The 21111-nt window shown below is 34.6% G+C and overlaps 1 protein-coding gene across 4 annotated transcripts in view; it reads left to right on the top strand.

The window, feature by feature from the left end:
• Positions 1 to 21111, top strand: part of ECPAS (Ecm29 proteasome adaptor and scaffold) — a 116909-nt gene that overhangs the window by 65850 nt on the left and 29948 nt on the right. For all 4 annotated transcript variants that reach the window (XM_079112553.1, XM_079112552.1, XM_079112550.1 and 1 more), the window contains 14 exons: positions 2528 to 2613; positions 3057 to 3135; positions 5007 to 5056; positions 6083 to 6149; positions 6243 to 6365; positions 8496 to 8599; positions 10606 to 10729; positions 11942 to 12022; positions 13145 to 13367; positions 13803 to 13894; positions 15908 to 16042; positions 16844 to 17006; positions 17439 to 17611; positions 18717 to 18818. In XM_079112553.1, the coding sequence (XP_078968679.1) occupies positions 2528 to 2613; positions 3057 to 3135; positions 5007 to 5056; positions 6083 to 6149; positions 6243 to 6365; positions 8496 to 8599; positions 10606 to 10729; positions 11942 to 12022; positions 13145 to 13367; positions 13803 to 13894; positions 15908 to 16042; positions 16844 to 17006; positions 17439 to 17611; positions 18717 to 18818 (1602 nt within the window). The remainder of the gene's footprint in view (positions 1 to 2527; positions 2614 to 3056; positions 3136 to 5006; positions 5057 to 6082; positions 6150 to 6242; positions 6366 to 8495; positions 8600 to 10605; positions 10730 to 11941; positions 12023 to 13144; positions 13368 to 13802; positions 13895 to 15907; positions 16043 to 16843; positions 17007 to 17438; positions 17612 to 18716; positions 18819 to 21111) is intronic.

Below are 21111 nucleotides of genomic sequence, written 5' to 3'. Positions count from 1 at the left end.
TTATATTTTTTGCATTAATGTTTATAAAGGATATTAGTTTGTAGTTTTCTTAAAATATCAGTTTTGCCTGCTTTTGATCTCAAACCTGAGCTTTTTTTTTTTTTTTTTTTTAATTTGTCATAATACTTACCTCATAGCAATGTTGTGAAGACTGATGGACTAATACCTAGAAAGTTTAGACCACAGAGGCTAGTACTCATTCAGTTATTAAGTTCTCAATAAATGGTGAAAGGTTAGAAGTTATTTCTTTTCTGGTCTCGTATCTTGTTATGCTTTGCCTTTCACCTTGTGCTCCAGTAAAAGATTGTAGCATCTTAAAACATGCTGTTTTCGTGGCCGTGTCTCCTCTCAGAATGCTTCCTCTGCCTGGCATAGAGACTGCCCTTGCCTGTTTAGCCTGGTAAACATCTACTCATGTTTCAGTGTTTGCTCAAATGTGCCACCTGCTTTCTGCCTCTCTGCCCATTCAGTTCCAAGCTGAACCCTCTCCTTTTGTGCTTTCTTTGCATGATGGGCGCAGACTTCTGCCTGGTAGAAGGTACTTTAATATTTGATAATTTCAGACAGTCTCCTCTGTGTCTCCATAAACACAGAATTGCTACAGAACTTCTTAGATTTCAGTTCCAAGCAGTTTCTCAGGCAGCACCTTAATAATTTTGGTTCAGAAAATATGGTTGCAGTAACAATATATTACACTATAAGCTGCTAGAAGTTTTGGACAAAATATTCATCTTCCTCTAAGTTTACACTTTATTTCTACTTATTTATATGTTTTAAAAATAAGCCCAGCTAACATCAAGTATTTCAAAGACAAAACTCATTGTCTACTGTTCATAAATATTCTCCTTTTTCTTATATTTCTATTTCTAGTCACAGGGTTCTTCAAGGTGACATTCATAGGAATCTTATCTTTCCTGATACATTTTTAAGTAGGTGTATGTTATCTCACATTGATTTTGAACACATGAAAGCACCCACCACAATTCACTTATGTGCAATATAAATTTTATTTTTTCTCTCAGAATGTTAATGTTGCAGTTAATAACTTTGCTTTTATTATCTTACCATATTCTATATTATATGATATTATCAGATTGTTCTTAAAATGTTCTGTAGCCCTGGGTTATATTTTGTCCTTTATCTTTTTTTTTTTTTTGGTACCAAGAATTGAACTCAGGGGCACTTGACCACTGAGCCACATCCCTAGCCCTATTTTGTATTTTATTTAGAGACAGGGTCTCAATGAGTAGCTTTGCACCTCACTTTTGCTGAGACTGGCTTTGAACTCTCCATCCTCCTGCCTCAATCTTCTGAGCTGCTGGGGTTACAGGTGTGCACCACTGTGCCTGACTCCTATATCATCTCCTCAGTAAGACTGAGTGCCTTTGTAGCAGTGCTTGCTTTAGAAAAAAAAAAAAACCCACAAAAAACTGAAGGTACCTGGCATGGTAGTAATTATAAAGCTAGATACTCAGTGTGAGTCTGTAGCCCACATTGTTAAAAAAGACGGAACAAGTCATGGTTTTAGGAACAAGGGTATTTTATGTGTAAGGATTATCTTTCCTTAAAAAGTATGAATATGTTTTGGCAAACTTTTTTGCTGCTGTGACTAGAAGACCCGACCAGAACAATTGTAGAGGAGGAAAAGTTTATTTTGGGGCTCAGGGTTTCAGAGGTCTCCATATGTAGACAGCAGGCTCCATTCCTTGGGGCTTGAGGTGAGGCTGAGCATCATGGTGGAAGAGAGTGGCATAGGGAAGCAGCTCACATGATGATCAGGAAGCACAGACTCCACTCGCCAGATATAAAATACATACACTAGAGGCACATCCCCAGTGCCCACCTCCTCCAGCCACACCCTACCTGCCTTCAGTTACCACCCAGTTAATCCCCATCAGGGGATGAATTCACTGATTGGGTTAAGACTCTCATAATCCAATAATTTCTCCTGAACCTTCTTGCATTGTTTTATGTGTGAGCTTTTGGGGAATACCTCACATCTTTGATGTTGATGTTTAGTATTGGAACTTGCTGGATGCCACTCAGGACTCATCTACTTCTTTTTGCATTTTAGACACCTCTTCCTTGACCACACACTTGTGGAATGTTTTAATTTTGATGTGTTCTATGAAGTTTTTATTGTAATTTGTATATAATGTGTTCTAAATGGCAAGATAGAATTAAGAAATCTAATTTTCCCCAAATGATCTTGTCTGCTAGTGTTTCCTGTGTTGTATGGAATGGTGGAGTGGTGACCTCTGCAGTGTGAACTTGCAGTTGATTCTTAATAGTAGACCCACACATTTTGCAGGCTTCTGAGATCAACCTCAAGTCTATGTTTGTTATATTACAGGCTATTATAGGAGCTACTACTTGGCTAAGTTGGTCAGCTAATAATGTTTGTATTAAGAACTGCATTAATATTGAAGAACAAGACATATATAAGTTCTAATAGTTCATCCTATTTGTAAATAATAAATTTTTATGTTTGTTAATTGATGTCCTTGACTTTGTTCCTTTTACATAGGTGGTATATGATGGACTTTTTGGTACAAATACAAATTCAAAGTTAAGAACGTTATCCCTGCAATTTGTACATCACATTTGTATAACGTAAGTTTTTTTTAACTGTTTTATTTATTTGGGATCGGGGGTTGAACTCAGGGACACTGAACCATGGAGCCACATCCCTAGCCCTTTTTTATATTTTATTTAGAGACAGGTTCTCACTGAGTTGCTTAGGGCCTGGCTACGTTGCCGAGACTGGCTTTGAACTTCTGATCCTTCTGCCTCAACCTCCTGAGCCGCTGGGATTATAGGTGTGCACCACCATGCCTGGCTTGAACTATTAGTTTTTAACTGCTGGAATGATCAAATGACTCAAGTGTATTTTTTTGATCCATCTTACCTAGAAAGAAATAATTTGTTCATCTTAAAAATTTTCACATTTTAGTAGATAATTTAGCTTATTTCACTTGTCTCTGATTATTTTAAGTAATCATCTGTAAAGATATACAATTCTTATCTTACTTTGTGTATGTGTGTTTTTTTAAAAGCTGTCCAGAAATCAAGATTAAGCCATTAGGTCCAATGCTTTTGAATGGCCTCACTAAGCTAATCAATGAATATAAAGAAGTAAGTGACTTAACTTTGAAATTTTAGATTTTATATTTTGAAAGATTTTCTATAATAAATCTTTTTAGTCTGTTAATAGAGTTAAGATTTGCTATTTATTATTTATTGTTCCTTAACATTTTTTAACTGAAGTAGTGAAATTTCAGAAACTATTGACATTTTTTCCTTTTTTCTTTTTTCAAAGAAATGTGTTAAAACTGATACAAATCTTGAAGGTTCATACCCCTTCTTTAAATAAGATGTTTTTAAAGCAAGTTCATTTTATGCTACTTCTGTGTTCTATGCAAAAGTGAAAGGGGTTGGTTTAAGTTAACTTTATGATTTGTTTCCATATGGGACTATTTGGATTTGGCTTATACTGGGAAAGTGTTAATTTTTAGGGACTGAGAGTTATCAATTCAAAATTCTGTCAAAACATGCATTCAGTAAATTTTTGATTCCTTAAGCCAAGTGGGATGAGGATTCCTTGGATTATAGATTTTTGAATCTTGTTTTTCCTACTATATTTCTCTCACCATCCTCAATATTTCAGGCGAATTTGCCAAAAAAAGGTAAGGTTTCAAGAATTCTAGTTAGCCTTTATTTCTTCAGTCTTAGCTAAACATGAATGCATGTTTGCAGTAGTAGAGTGAGATCAAGATCTTGGTGTTGTAAGTTAGAATCAAATTTTAGTTTTGTTCTTTGGTGAATTACTTAAATTCTTTTAACCACTGTTCTTTATCACAATAATGAAAATAATACTACCACCCCACTGGATTACTGTAAAGATAAAGTGAGTCAATACATAAATTGTTCAGCACAGTGAAGGCACATTAGCAAATATTAATGGAAAACTATTCACTTGTTGTGCAGCTGTGCTTGGGGGGGGTGAGTGGTTGACCTGAATCCTAGCTTTTTCTCCTACTGAAAAAATGCCTGCCTGGTTTTTAAGGTCTAAGGAATCTTTGGAGTGGTTAGTAGAAATAAAAATGTTTTGGGGTTTTTGAAGAGAGCTATAGATTTCAAAATAGGTTAGAGAGTCCAGATAAACCACACGAGTCTAATCCTCTCCTACCTCCAGGTGACATCTGCATGGTTTCGTGACAGATGTATCCATCTGGAGCATGTAAGCAGCTGTTCAGGTGTGGAAGGGTGAATCCTAGGTTAAATGTATAAACTTCACTTGGCCCAAGTTTGTTACTATTTTGAGTCATCAATCAGACTGTTGGTTTTCATAAAATCATATAAAATTCTATCTGACTCTTTAGGAGAGAACCTCACTAATTTACTTGATGACTCTGATCCCCTTATTTGCTATGGTAGAAGAAATGAGAGGAAACTCTTCACTGTAGTGCAGATTTTTAGAAAATCACACCACAGCTTACTGCAAATCTTGGTGAGAGAGGGAGGATCTTACTATACCAGTGATGAATGTTTTAATAAGTTAAGCTGTTTTCCTAGTGTGTTGAAGATGGATTTTGGTGTTTGCAGGATACATGGTGTTGAAAATATCCTGAACTTAGCACCAGCTAAGAGAAACCTTCTGTAGATGATCACTGCGTTTTCCTTTTGGAATAGGTTGGGAATGCAAGGTTTTTGTTTTTTTTTTGTTTTTGTTTTTATTTTTGTTGTTTTTAGTTTTTGTTTTTTTTTGTTTTTTTCATTTTGAATGTGATGGATGCTGGGTTTGAACACTTTTTGTTGTCGTTCAGATGCTATTATCATGTAGTTAGTGTGAGATATAGATTTAGCAAGAAGTAAAATAATGCATGTAATTGCAGCGAAAAGGTTTTGCTGTTTACTATTTTTTGTTTTGTCTGTTTTTTCTTTTTTTTCTTTTTCTTTTTCTTTTCCTTTTCTTCTTTTCTTTTTCTTTTTCTTTTAATTTTAAGGACCCTAAACTACTGTCAATGGCATATTCAGCTGTTGGAAAACTCTCCAGGTGAGTAAACTCTTTTTCAGTGGGAGATATCCTGTTGGTAAACTGAGGAAAAGCTGTGGCATTTAATAATGAATGGAGAATAAATTTGTTGTGATTCTGAAAGGAAATGTATCTAATGGCCATTAGTTGTTTAGAAAACTCTTCTTTGTAGAAGAAAGAAGATGTAAGACATTTTAATTTACATTTGAAGATATATTACCATATTAAAGGTAGTCTTGAAATGGGATTTTGAAATGAATTGCATGATAATGGCTTAGAATTTTTGTCCCCTACAGCCGTTTGATTGGCCTTAAATGTACTTGTTGCTACTAAACACTAAACTTTATAATCCCTATGGTCATTTTTGTCTAGTGATTCTTTTTCCCTTGATAGTGTTCATATTATGATTCTAAGTGACTCTGTTTTCAAAGATGGATTTATTTTATTTTCAGTATGATTTTTCATTCTAATTCCTCCTGGTTTCATCTTCATTTACTGTATTTCCAAGTAGGGACATAGGAATCAAGTGTCCTCGGTGGCACCATGTGCTGCTTTGGCTCCATGCAAAAGTTCTGTATCTGCCTCTGTAGAGTAGATGTTGCTCTTCTTTACTGTGCAGGGAAAGGGGCTTTGGGGTTCAGAAGAAAGCAACCCCAGGTCCACTTGTGCAGCACAGGGTTGTCGGCAAACCTTATACCTTGTCTGTTGGCATGAAATAGCAATGTCTCTTACCATAACCTTTAGTTTAAATTACAATTTGGTCTTACCTCTTTACTTCATGTTAAAATCAGAAATGTTAACTGAATGCATGGACTATTATAGAAGGAATATCTAGAAAAATTACAAATTAATCAAGGGTTACTTGGATTAGATAGTTGAATTAAATATTTACTTGTAAAAATATCGAGTTCTTGGGGGAGGTAATCTAATTATGCTGACAGTTCAGAGATGAAAATATGAGTTTAGGAAAATTTGTGTGTAGTTTCATTTTCTCTTTCATCTCATGGGAATTTATGTTCATAATGATATCTTTATATTTTCTTACAGTCGAATGCCCCATTTATTCACTAAGGATATAGCTCTTGTTCAGCAGCTTTTTGAAGCCCTATGTAAGGTAGGGAAACAGATGGTAAGTTTATGCTTTCTGCTTAGATGCACACTTCGGAGGTCAACAGGGAGGGAAACACTGTTTTTATCATCCTTACAGGAAGAGCCTGAGACAAGACTTGCTATTCAAGAAGCATTATCTATGATGGTTGGAGCATATAGTTCTTTGGAAGGAGCACAACGAACTCTGATGGAGGCACTTGTGGCTTCTTACTTAATAAAGGTAGGTCCTACTAGGTGGAATGACAGTTGCTGGTAGCATACACATTTTACATTAAAAAACTTGTTTTTAAGTGAACATAAAAGTTATGCCTTTTTATGGGATATGTTACATTTTAATATATGTGTATGTTATGTGATAAATCAGGGTAAGCTTTTCTGTCTCTTCAAACATTTATCATTTCTTTGTGGTAAAAAATTAAAAATCCTTTCTTTTAGCTTTTCTGAAATATACAGTAAGTTATCATGATCTGTAATCACCCTACTATGCAATAGAACTCCAGAGCTTATTTCTTCTAACTGTAACTTAGCAGCTATAGACCAGCCTTTCCTCATCCCTCTCTGTCTTCTACTTTGCCCAGTCTGGTAACTGCTAGTCTACTCTCAACTTCTATGAGATCAACTTTTTTAGATTTCACATATGAGCGATATCATGTTGTATTTGAGAGAAAAGCAGAAGGAAAGAAAAACAAATTGCATATGTCAAAAGTAGTTACCAGGAAGTAAGCCATCTATGTTCTTCCTTCTAGTCCTCTTTTTTTTTGGCAAAAGTGGGAGTTCATAGGAGAATTTGGAATATTTATGGATAAAACACACACATAAGTATATAATACACAATATAAAATTAAGTATTGTATTCTTGCTTTAGTCTGTCCTTCATTTCTATCAGTAGAAAGGAGACATTGACAAAGAGAATAATGCCAAAAAATATTAGTAAGATTAATATAAAATGCTTCCTACTGAAATGAGGTTGACATAATTTAATGCATTCTTTAAAAAAAATTTTTTTTAAATTGTAGATGGACACAACATCTTTATTTATTTTTATGTGGCACTGAGGATTGAACCCAGTGCCTCACACATGAGGGGCAAGCACTCTACCACTGGCCTACAGCCCCAGCCCAATTTAATATATTCTTGATAAGGGAATTCTTAAAGTTCCAAAGGTAGCTGGTTTGTATTAAAATATGATAGGATTGAGTTTTACCATATAGAGTCCCATTGTCAAATACTCCTGGTGTTGAGTTCACAGGGTTCATGGTCATATACCATGGACAAAGATTTTTAGGCTTATCTGGAAACTTACTGGTGTAGAATACTTAAAACAAGTATACAGGTATACTTGTATCAGGCTTATAGATATTGGTTCAGTTCATGTAATCAAATCATGTAGTAGTGTTACCAAGCCAAAGCTAATTTCTTTCCTTTTCTTAGGCTACATTTAAAGCATCCAGACTCTAGGCTTAATCGTATAATTTAGACTAGTCCTTATTATCATTGCTCTTCCATGTAGCTCAAGAAACACTAACTAGCAAGAATACTAGAATGGATGGGACAGTATGTATTTATTGGAATCTACCTTATCTTACCTTCAGTGACTGCAGAAAGATCTTAGAGGAAAATATATGAGGGTAAAACTTTAGGATCAGTAGGTGCTAAAACTGCTTTTCTGGTTGAACTTTATATTCATAAATTATTAATTTAAGTTAATTTAATATTTATGTAATTGAGTCTTTGCTCTGAAGTCAGTGTTAACTTTAGAGCTAATCTGGGAATGTTTGTGGTATTCACTTCAAATTTTTAGGGGTTCCAAGTAATTTCTGTTTGTATTCTTTGCAAAACATCTGAATTTTACTAGTGTGTGAGTTAGGGAGACAGAGATATTGGCCAGAAACTGTCACAATGACCCTGGTTTGGGTTGAATATGTGCATGTACAGAGAGATTCTCTCATTATAGTCTTTGTGGGTCTTTTCTACATTACTTAGCGGATCCTATTATCTCCTAAAAGTACTCTTTAGATAATGCTGTTGTTCCAAAGACTTTTAAACAACAAAGATATTGAACAGGGCTGACAGGGTATGTAGCTCAGTGGTAAAGTGTATTCTTAGTATGGGTGAGGCTCTGGGTTCATTCTGGGCAACGCCTAACCTCCCCACCCTCCAAAAAGAGAGTTTGAACAAATAATTTGTTTTGATTTTATTGATTTAGACGCATAATTATTGAAATGTCTATTTAAATTTTGAATTGTTTACAATTAGGGTGACATTGTGACTAGAATGAGTTGCTGATAATTTAATTTTTTTGTTTTTTGGTCCGTGGGTGGGTGTCTCTGTGTTTTTATGTGTCCAATAGCCTGAAGTTCAAGTTCGACAAGTGGCCGTGAAATTTGCCAGCACAGTGTTTCCATCAGATCATATACCTTCCAGATACTTGCTCCTACTAGCTGCAGGAGATCCGTAAGTTTCCAAAGGTGTTAATTTGAATTTGTGTTCATTTTAAGTTTATTTGAAAATTACCAAAATTTGTGTTATTTAATATTTTGGCCTATGAAATTTAGAAACAGTTTATTAAACAGTTATAAAAGTATGGCCCTTGACATGATACATAGTCATATACTTCTGTATTTATAGTATTGAATTCTGTAATTGATATGACCTATAGTCATATACCTGTATACTTACGGTATTGAATTCTGTAATTCGGTAGATAGAATTACATGTGTAGGTTACATGTATATCTGTATAATTATAGTCTATAAATTCCATATTTATCTGCAGTATAAGATAGATAATGTAGAAATAGCTTATAGAATTGTCAGATGCAAATAAAACAAATTAAATTGTATGTATAATATAATTATTTCTCTAAAAATAAGGCCCTATTTAAGGGGAAAAAGGATTAATGCCATTGATAGTTTGATATACATATTTTGATATATTGATGAAGTATTTTGTATCGACTAGTTTTTAAATGAGATATACATATATATATGTACACTGGATTTTGTATTAAGGAATTATATGATTATACATCATATAGAGAATTTGACGTATTTATTCACTTGTTTAAATGTTTCTGAAATTGGGACATGCTTTTACAAACCATATGCATATAAAATAGGGTGTACGTGTGTATATTAAAACAACTCTTATCAAATATATTATGTTTTTATTGTCAGGGACATTTTGAAATCCATGAAGTACTCCAATGTATTTCATTATACTAGACCATTATTACATGCAATACTTAAAATTTTTGTATCTTTTAAATGAGGTTCTTATAATGAAAAGTCTCATTTATGTTGATAAATGATTTAAGTAAAATTTTGCATCCTTTGATTATTTGAATACCCTTTGCAATAAACATTTTATTAAAAAACGTGTTCTTTAAAAAAATGGCTAATTCCTTGATAACCATTTTCATTGTTTCATTATTCTGGTTAGCTCAACCGAATATCTGTAATGTCCATGATGCCATTTCCTTATAAATTGCTGTGATTTTTTCATATGATATCTTACCTATAGTAGGTATTGCCAGGTCCTGACTTCGATTTCTGATCTTGGTGACTGCTTCTTACTCATTTGCATTTAATTTGACTAAAGTAGCTTTGGATTGTTAATCTTGGTTCTGGTGGTCTACTGTCTCTCACTTTTCTATTGTAGTTTCCTAGCCAGAGGCCAGAGAGTTCCAGGGCATGGGAGCTGAGGTAGTAGGTCATGTTAAAGCCAGAATTATGTCCAATGTTAACCACTCTCCTTATCTATAAGGACTGAAAATCACTTTTTTTGTTTTCAAAACCAAAGCATAACTAATTCAACAGTTTTCTTTCTTTAGTTAAAATTGTAAAATGAAAATCTTCTGACAACTTGAGGCTTTATTTATTAATTCTTTTATTTTTTTTGTAAGGTATTGTTAGGAAAACTACTCAATTCAAAGTCAGTTATGGACTTAAAATGACCTTTCTGTGTTATATGAATAACACTATTGCTGAGGTCATAGTCTAGTAGGGTGGTCTGAAATTGTTTGAATATTGATGTCACCTATCAATTACCATTTGTCCAGAATTATAGCTGGACTACACAGAAGTGTGAAACTTTGGGGAGTGTAGAAAACATTGGACAGTCATTGAATTTTAACATGTTATTGTTTATGATTTGCTTCTAATAAGGGAAAAGCACACACATAGATGCTTACATAATGGATTGCAATAACCTGTCTTATTTATTTCTCTGAGTTAAAAATCAAAGATACAAAGCAGATGATTCTCTGAATTATAAGAAATTTCCAAAAAATTGATTTCTTATAATACATTTTATTGATTCTTTGTTTAGATAGCCAAGACTATATTTAATGCATTTTCTCAGAATTCTAGCTGCCAGATAAAATTCCTGTTTTCATTCTTTGAACGATCACTTTCCAGTTGGTGAAATTTATTTTTTATTCTTATTTGTCTTTTTGAAAGACGTGAAGAAGTTCATGGAGAAGCACAACGAGTATTAAGGTGTCTTCCTGGTAGAAACAAAAAAGAAGGTGCTTCTAAGCAGATGCCTTCTTTCCCAGAAATGGTGTATTATATCCAAGAAAAGGTATGGCACTTGGCTTCAGATAATTAGCTTGAAACATATAATGAATGATGAAAATTTAAAAAAGTTTTTAAGTGAAAAATATAACCACTAGGGTCAAATATAGTAGTTTCTAGCAGTATTAATATTTACAGTAAGGGGGATACCAAGTGAGGAGAAAAAATATAATTTTTAAATTTAATTGATCTGTTTTACCTAAACTGAATGACTTTTAATTTTTTTCATGATTGTTTAACATTTTTGGCCGTGTTTTAAATTTTTTCCCTTGATTTGATATGCTTAAAAATATATTTCCTTTTTTTTTTTTTTTTTTTTTTTTCCATTTTTTGCAATGCAGGGGATCAAGTCCCAAGGCTTGTGCATGGTAGGCAAGTGCTCTATCACTGAACTGCATCCCTAGCCCCTCCTTTTAAAGTTTATTTATTTATTGATTGATTGATTAATAGTGATGCTGGGGATTGAACCCACTAAGCTACATCCCCAGCCTTTTATTTTGAGATGGGATCTTACTACATTGCCCAGACTGGCCTTGAACTTGTATTTGTCCTGTCTCAACCTCCTGGGTACTACTTTTTATCTTTAATAGCACTATTTAGGATACCATAAATTGAAGGAAGGCTCAGGGAGCAGTTTAGGTTTTTCTCACCATGATTATCCATCTGATTTTGCAAATTTGCTTTTGTACGGTGGATATGAGAGTATTGTCAGTAAGAATCCATAACCCTGACTGTCCCACTTCTTACAACAGTGTTTCTTTGAATATGTTGGAGGATACCTAACTGTCTTTTATGTCTACTAGTGATCCTCATTTTTTGCTAGGTAATCACCTTAAGGGAATTGCAGATCAGTATGCAGCAGTCATGATTCTGTTTTCCTTAACTGTCATATTTGTATCCTGAAGATGCCCTATGTTTGTGTTTTTCTCCTACATCCATTATTAATGAAAGTAACTGGCATTCAGTGACCTGAGATGACGATGTCAGTAGATGTATGAAGGAGGTTTATTCTTTTTAAATATGCCAGTAAAAATATGGGGAAAAGGCACCTGCCATTGAGGATGTGAGGGACATACACAGCAGGATTAATAGGAAAATGTTTTGATTAGAAAAAGATGCAAACTTTGGACAGTAATGTAACTAGAAATAGTTGTTTTGAGTTGAGGAAGGGCACATGTGCTCCATTTTTCAGTAATTGTTTTGGGTTTACTTTTATTAGGCTTCCCATCGAATGAAAACTCCAGTCAAATACATGACCGGGACTACTGTCCTTCCATTTAATCCAGCAGCATTTGGAGAGGTAGGACTTTCATATATCTGTATTCAGCTTCCTGTATAGATTGTAAAAGATGGCTTCACTCCCAAAGAGGTATCTGGGCTCTTTTTCATTGTAGCTAAGCCCATATTGTAGTATCATTGTTCTTTATCAGGGTATTTATTTAAAACAAAACAAAACAAAAAATCCTGAAAAAACATTATTTGGTAATTGGTATTATTTTAATTCATGGTTATCTCGGGTTTATTTTATTTACTTTTTTTTCCCCTTTGGTGGTATAGATTGAAACCTGGGCCTCGCACATGTTAGGCAAGTGCTCTACTACTGACCATGTCTCTGGCCCACGTGAGGTCCTTTTCTGTGAAAGAACTGGATGCTCTGTATTGATTGCTTTGGGGCTGTTGTGGCAAGTTAAATTTGAGTTTTAAAGCTGAAATGTTGAGATTGTCAGGGTTTTATAGGTTTGAAGGGTGAAGAGGATTGATTTATAATATTTATTAAGGGAAATTCTGTGTTTCAGATTATTGATTTGCACTAATTAAATTACAAGTAGTAATCTTAAATTACAAGTAGTAATTTTATTTAGAGTCTAGTGAGAAGAGGGTTAAGGTGTGGCTCAGAGATAGAGCATGTATTTTAGCTTGTCCAAAGCCCTGGGTTTAGTCCCCAACACCAAAAAAAAAAAAGTTGAGTTTACATTACTGTTTTGCAGGGGAAGGGTTTCTGGGAATTGAACTCAGGAGCACTCACCACTGAATCACATCCCAGCCCTATTTTTGTATTTTATTGAGAGATAGGGTCTCACTGAGTTGCTGAGCACCTTGCTTTTACTGAGGCTGGCTTTGAACTCGACATCCTCCTGCCTCAGCCTCCCAAGGTGTTGGGATTGTAGACATGTGCCACCACACCTGGTTTATATTTTAATTCCATTAAAGAAATACTTCTTGAATTCATAAAAGCTTGCTATATAAATTTTACTCCATTATGGCAATTTAGTAAACATTGAGGCATGTTTTCAGCTTCCATGGGGGTTGAGAAAGTTTTATGAAGCAGGGTGAGGGATTCAAAACTGGAAATTGTCAATCTGAAGAATACCCTGCCATGTTGACTTTTTGAGAAATTTATCTGATATTCTCTTGGATTTAGATAGTCCTGTATTTGCGCATGTGCCTGGCTCACAGTGCAGGGGTAGTGCCTACCTCTCAGAGTTTGGCTGATATGCAAGATCACGCTCCAGCCATTGGACGCTACATACGGACTTTAATGTCAAGCAGCCAGACAGCCTCATCATCATCTAATAAGAGTGGAGAAACCAACCCCGTTCAGATCTACATTGGCCTGCTTCAGCAGCTATTAGCAGGTGTTGGAGGTAGGAAGTGCTTATGCCAAAGAAAGATGTTAAAGCACATAAGCAAAAATCCTATTTAAAACTCAGTTAAGAATTTATAGCAAAATTATTCTCCCTCTTCACTTACCTAACAAGACATTAGTCTTTGTTTCTATTCTAAACTTATCTGATTTATACTTGATATAGTTTTCTTTTCAGAAAGAAATGCTAACAGTAGATATACAGTTTTACTTTGGAAGTTGATGTGAAGAGAAGGACATCCCTTTTTGGTAGATAGCTAATCTGTAGATTTGCTATATTGGATCACATACTACATTTAAGTTGTACATTTTTTTTGTTTTTGTAGAACTGAGGGAATTTGTGTTTGAACGATAACCTCATGTTTCAAAGGCATTTGGTGATCCCTGTGAGTTCATTCCTTTTCTCAAAATTTAAAAGTTCTGAATTCTTCTTTAGGTTTGCCGGTAATGTACTGTCTATTGGAAGCTGTGTCAGTGTATCCAGAAAAGTTGGCTACCAAGTTTGTAGACAAAACAGAATGGATAAAGGTATGTCCTGTGCATGTATACTCCTCTTTGAATTTGGATATCTCAGACTTTAATCTCATGATTTCTTCTTCTTTCTACTAGTGTTACTCTGGCCTTTTCAGCTTTTAGTTCATTTTGAAAATTATCCTTCATCAAACAATTAATAGAAAACATGGAGTAGGTCAGTATATCTCATCGACCAATCTGGGTGAGAGTGGGAAATGAATTTGAGAGTTATATCAGTTAAAAAAAAAAATTCCATTTCTGTTTCAAAAGGTCTTTTTTTTTTTTTTTTTTTTTTAAATAAGAAATGAAGGGCTGGGGTTTATAGCCCAGGGTGGAGTGCTTGCCATGCGTGAAGCACTGGTTTGATCTTCAGACCATATAAAAAAATATATATAAAATTAAGGCTTGGGGTTGTGGCTCAGTAGTAGAGCCCTGGGCTCACACGTGTGAGGAACTGGGTTTGATCCTCAGTACCACATAAAATAAATAAATAAAATAAAGGTATTATATCCAGCCAACAAAAAATATTTTTTAAAAAAGAGGAATGGATTTGCATAGTTTAATTTAAAAATATGTAAAATGTCTTTCTGTAACTCTCCCACCTAAACACCCCCTGGCCCCGCTTCCTCTCTTGCCTCTGATAGTCATACATAGGATATCAGACGTTACTTATTTTGTGTCCAGAATTTACGTACACATTTACACACAAAAAACTTTCTAATTTTTTTCCTTTCTTTTAGACAAAAGGTGGCATATTAACGCATATGTTTTCGTGTCTTCTTTCACTTAACAATAAAACTTGGAGCTATTCCTCTATAACTGGAGAGAGCTTCTCTTTAACAGCCTCATCATTTTTCATTGTATGATTTATTCTGGATCCTTACTGATAATGATTTATAGTCCTTTAGTCTACTGCCATTATACCATTTTGCATATAAGGAAGTATATGTCTCAGATGGATTCTCCAGAGGTAGAATTGCTGGGTCAGAGGACACATGCTTTGTAATTTTGATAGCTAATGCCACACACCTTTTATGTGGGTGATACCAGTTGAGCTTCTTCCAGCCATGTATCAGAGTATTCTTATCCCATGAGCATATCAAAAGGGTTACCAGGTTTAACAAATAAAAATGTAAGAATGCTCAGTTAAATTTGAATTTCAGGCAACTAATGATTAGTTTTTTAAAAAGTAGAAGTATGGCTCATCCAGTTTTGTATACCTCTTGTGCTGTGAAATGCAGTTCATTTTTGAAAAATATAGCTTGAGTTTGGTAAAAATATATAGATCATATCTTTAATTGTGAAAATATGAATGTAATTTACCAAGAAATGTGAAATTTGCACTTTTCTGGAAAATCTGGTCTCATGAAATGATTCTAATTTGAAAAGATTTTTTATTCTTTGTGAAGAATTCCTGCTTTAAAAATGACCCTGTAGTGTTTGAGGTTTGATCTTTTAGATAAAGTATCTTTATACTATGGTCCATGGGCTGAATATGGTCTGACTCCTGTGTTTTTTAATGATCTGCAAGCTAAGAATGGTTTTTATATTTTAAATGGTCGGAAAAAAAAAAAAGTCAAAGGACAAATAACATTTCATGACATGTGTGAACTATATTGTCCCTAATGTTTTATTGGAATGGAGCCATTCCTGTTCATTTGTTTTCTATCAGCTTTTGCACTAGAATGAGAATGAAGTATTTTTAACAGTGACTGTGTGACCCACAAAGCCCACTTGGTCCTTTACAGAAAATGTTTGCTGACCTCTGTTTCAGACCATCATGTGTTTATTTACCCATTTTGAACTTTAGTATTTTTGATGAAAATGTGCCTAAGATTTTGGTATATGTTTAACTTTCATTTTACTTTAAAATAATAGCAAATGGTGTTTTTTTTTTCTCATGAATATGAAGAGATCAAACATTAAAGAGGTGGAACATTAAAATGTGTCATGTTAATTTTAAATGTTTGTCGTCAGTAGAAAGATGATAATATATCATGTACCTATTTATTTTTCTATACTGCTCAGAGTCTGATGAATAGCAGTAAAGAAGAAATGCGTGAATTGGCTGCATTGTTTTATTCTGTGGTTGTGTCAACAGTATCGGGAAATGAGTTGAAATCAATGATAGAACAACTTATAAAGACTACGAAAGACAATCATGTATGTTTTCAGTTTTGTCTCCATTCTTTTTTATGGGAGATAGTAGGGTTTTACTAAAGTATGTAACTACTTTTAGTTTCTGTGTTCCCATCTGTAAAATGAACTTAAGATTCCTAGCTTTTATTATTATAAAGATTAAGTGAGATATATAATATATTGATCCTGTTGGTTCATTTAACAGATTTGAAAGCTGTGTTTGTAAAGCGTGGTTTCAGGTGTCATGTAGACAGGGTGATTAAATTCATGAGAATCCCTAGTGCTACTTGGTACTTAGAAACGTTGGCTCCTTTTTTCTTCCACTTCTGCCAGTTACGACTGTGCTTATGAAAAGACAAATTCCTTTCAAAATGTTTCTTTACTACCTTCGTGCTTAGAGGTTTTAACAATTAGAAATAAGATCTGCTTATTGTGTTTTGTTGGTAATAGGGAGAAGTTATTCTTGAAAATTATGATATTGCAGCAAAACAAGTGGCAGAAGTCAGAAGAAAGCATGAGTGATATAGAAGTGTGTTAAGACCGTCACTGTACCCAGAGTTGGAGTGTGTGCGAAATTAGGGTATCTAAAACTTGAAGTGAATCAAGACTCAGTTTGACTTCTCAGCATTCTCTGTTAGAAACTCAAGATTTCTCTTGTTCCTTAGTTTCGTTCATTGACATCTTAGTGGATTGAAGTGATCTTTTTCCTTTTTGGTCATAAACAGTAATTTTATCAGAGACATGATTCTAATAAACAGTTACTTTAGTATATTCTTTTTTGTGTGAGAAAGAGACAGACATATGCTATTGTGTTGTTAAATATAGAGCCCTGAGATACAGCATGGATCCTTGCTTGCCTTGGGATTCACAGTGGGAAGATACTTGGCTAAAAAGAAGATGAGAATGGCCGAGCAGCAAGACCTGGAGACAAATACAGATTTGCTGCCCGAGCAAGAGGAGCTCATTCAGAGTGCCACAGAAACAATAGGTCATTAATGTCTGTGCTGACTTGACTGTTGCATTTTTGAATTAAGTTAAATTTTAATACAGCCTTTTTATTTTTTATATAGTGTTATACTTTAAATGCACAAGTTTTTTTTTTTTTTTTTTTTTTTAACAGAAACTCAAAAAAGTTCTAGTTTTAGTAACAATGAAAGTATCTTTCGTACTTTTCTTCCCTACATATTTCCATATGACAAGGGTGATTCTGTTGTGGGGAAAAAAATTAAACATTCAAAAAGGATGCTCTACCCACTTACCATTGCTGAGTAAAGGTACACAAATGGTCAATTAAAAGATATTGTAGATTTTGATTTTATTTTGCTGTCTTCAAAAAAAAAATCTTTAATACATTGCTGAAATCTTTAGATCACAAAGATAAGTAGTAGACTATTTTCTGTTTTGTTAAATGTGCTTACAGGCTCGTTTTTGGACAGTACATCACCTCTCTTGGCAATTGCTGCCTGTACAGCTTTGGGTGAAATTGGCAGAAATGGTCCACTCCCAATCCACAATGAGGGATCTGGCTTTACCAAACTACATCTTGTAGAAAGTTTACTAAATAGAATTCCTTCCAGTAAAGAAACAAATAAGGCAAGTCTCTTTCTGTTTTCCTTCCCTTCTGGAATTCTGTCATTCATAGGTATGTAAGTGAATAAAATTAAATTATAATGAGAGATGGCATTGTAGCTGAAGGAAGGATTTGCTAAAAGAATGATAAAGAAGAAAGACTCCTGTTTGCTTTTAAGTTATGGGTGATTTGTGTACAACTGTAGTATGTGCATTTTTGGACCCACTTAATCCGTTTTAGGCCTTTCACTATTAAGATTTGAAGAAAATATTAAATTCATATGGAAATCTTTAGTTATGCACAAGGTAGATTATAATAAAGTGTTAAGTAGTTTAACGATTTAGTTCTTTTATAGCAGATTTAAGTCTTTACCTTCTATAATGAATTTGGTTTTAAGATGCCTGGTCATTAGTAAGTAGTGTGAATAATCTGAAGGAAAGGACATTTGTAGTTTTTTTAGGTTTGGGTAACAATTTACATAGACTTTAAAACTTTGTTATCAAAGTACCTCAGTTTTAAAAATGATTTAATGAGGAGAAAAATTAGTTTACTGCAGTTTTAACATTGATAATCTTACCTTGTGGTCTAGCTTCTGTTTAAAACTTTCTGAGATCACATACGATAGTTTTTATTAGCTATTATAAACCAGTCATTACCAGCTATTGTTGATCCCTGTAATGTGCCAGGGAGTATGCTAAGCACTTACAATGCTTAAAACTGAATTCTCCAAAACGTTTAGTGAAGTAGGCATAGTTGTTCATGAGATAACGTGAACAAGAGCCACAGAGAGGTCATGTACCTACCTGTAAAGGCTACGAAAGTGTTTGAGACGTGATTTCGCCTGTGTCTCAGAACTCACAGTTCTAACCCTGATGGTTTAAAGGATATTTTAGACTGAAGGCTTTTTTCTTCTAACACAGCTGTGGATCCATTAATGGACTCACTTTTATATCTTTCTACCTTTAGTATCTTACAGATATACTGTAAAATTGGATGCTTTTATAAAAATGTAGACGTGGATGTGTTAGTTTGACAGACTGTCCTTCCTGTCATCTCATTTTGGAAACACTGTTCTGGGATAAAGCTGTTATATATTTTGTCTAAAAGAGAAATTCTGTTTTCTTCCAGATGAAAGAACGAGCAATCCAAACATTAGGCTATTTTCCAGTTGGGGATGGGGATTTTCCTCACCAGAAACTCCTCTTGCAAGGTCTGATGGATTCCGTGGAGGTATTTACATTATTCTCCAATTGTTAGTGTGAGATTTTTAATTAAACCTTTATTTATTTATTTACCACAAGCTGACTTTTGGCTGCTAGCGTCAGGCTTGTCACTGTGCAGGCATAGTTCTAACTAAATCACTTACATGGGAAGACCTTTCCTTATAAATTTTGAATGAAGAAGAGTGCAATATAGGTAGAAGGGGAAACCTACTCATTCAACCAGCTAGCAGAGGGGAGTGGGTGCTGGTAATTCCAGTTGCTTTCAAGTCTGGTGATTTAACTTCTGTCCATTAGATGCCCAGGGTAGTGGAGATGACCTTCAAGTTACATTGTGATAAGTATCTTAACTTGGCCTGATCTGGCCTTCGTCTATTCTAGCATTGGTTCTTGACATTCATTCACATTTTTGTATACTGACCTCTTTGGCCCTCTTTACTCTAACTTTTAAAAGTGCTGTCCTTATTCCTTCTCAGGTTATTACTATGCTTCTTGAAAAGCCTTCCCTGACCCTTCAAACTAGAGTAGATTCTTCAATTATTTGTATGATCATGACTCCCATTCATTTTCTTCATAGCATTTATCACAGCTTCTGATTGCCCACTAGAGTGAAGGCAGTCTGTTTTGTACTTTATTATAAAGCAAGGACCTAGCAGTGTGATAATATTGTAGAAGTCATAAATAGTGGTAAAACAAGTAAGTGAATGGAGAAGAGATGTTTGCCTGGGAGGCAATGGAATCACAAAGGAGAGTATAATTCTGTCAGGAGAGTTGGGCAGGCTTTTTGGAAGAGAGGTTGCTCCTGGCCCTTGGAGATTTTGAGGGAAGAGAGAGGAGACTTGAGGCTAAGAACCAAGGCAGCTGAATGAGAAAGCCAGTATTAGAATTCAGGCCTCTGGGTTGTTTTGTTTCCTATACTAAGGATTGAAACTAGGGTGCTCTACCACTGAGACTCCCCCCCAGCCTTTTTAATAGTTTTTATTTTGAGACAGGGTCTCTGTAATTTGTCTACTCTGGCCTTGAATTTGGAATCCTCCTGCTTCATCCTCCTGAGTAGCCAGGATTGTAGACATGCACCATTGTGCTTGGCCCCATTCAGTATTTTTAAAGTCAATTTTATCTGTATTAGAATCTCTCTGAATGTCAGCAACATTGTAACCACTGGAGAGAGGTTGATGATGTCTGATCTTCCATCTTTTTCCTATAAAATCTGTTCTAGTTTTGTTTAAATAAATGAAGGCTTCGCTGGATTCCCAACTTGCATTTGATGCCATTATTTTAAGAGTTTAGGAATATAGAAATATATGGAAAATTAGAAACATGGAAAGATGAAAGAACGAATGAAAAAGCGTGAATCAGAGAAGCAGAATATCTTCATAATCAACTAGGATAAAGTTTGAATTTTTTTGTGTGTATTTTAAACTTTTCATTATGGAAAATTTTAAACAAAAGTAGAGTCATTATATAGTGAACTCCAAAAAGCCTGCCCAACTCTCCTGACGGAATTGTACTCTCCTTTGTGATTCCATTGCCTCCCAGGCAAACATCTCTTCTCCATTCACTTACTTGTTTTACCAGTATTTATGAGTTCTACAATATTATCACACTGCTAGGTCCTTGCTTTATAATAAAGTGCAAAACAGACTGCCTTCACTCTAGTGGGCAATCAGTGGCATTATTAATAGTGGGCATTATTTAATCTATCAACCCTCTTTTTATTTCTGGAATGTTTAAAGGCAGGATCTCGTATCATCCATCAATGTAGTATAGGACTTTCTGTTTTCAGTAACTATACCATTCACAGTAGGAAACATGTAACAGTAGGCACATAAAATGAATCCCTAACAAAGATCCTGTGTTGAAATACCTTTTCATAGCTTGAAGTTGCCAAGAGAAGCTATTGGTCAGGGAAACTGCAGGGCAAAAGCCTTTAAATCCATTTCCCTTCGACTAGGAAACTTGTGGTGTCTAACTCTTGATGCCTCATTGTGACCACAGCTGATGGAGCATAAGAATGGCTAGTGTAGGAATGTTGTTTGTGTGTTTCGAGGAGTCACTGCTCATGTCTCTTATATACTGTCTGTTCTTCTTTCCCTTCTTATTCCTCCTGTTGTTAGACTTCATCCAATTCCCAGTAAAGAGAAAAATGCCAGAGGGAACTAAGGCAGGTCCAATTCCAGGTTGGATCAGTGACTCATACTTGTGAAGAATGTCAAAATTTCTAAATCAGATTTTTAAACAATTAAAAAACAAAATTTAAAATTAAATTTTTAAACAATTGAATATACATTACAGGAATTTTT

The sequence above is a fragment of the Sciurus vulgaris genome, assembly GCF_902686455.1.
Source record: "Sciurus vulgaris genome assembly, chromosome: 15".
Taxonomy (NCBI): Eukaryota; Metazoa; Chordata; class Mammalia; order Rodentia; family Sciuridae; genus Sciurus; species Sciurus vulgaris.
The sequence above is the reverse complement of the archived record's forward strand: the minus strand, read 5'-3'. Positions and strand labels throughout refer to the sequence as shown.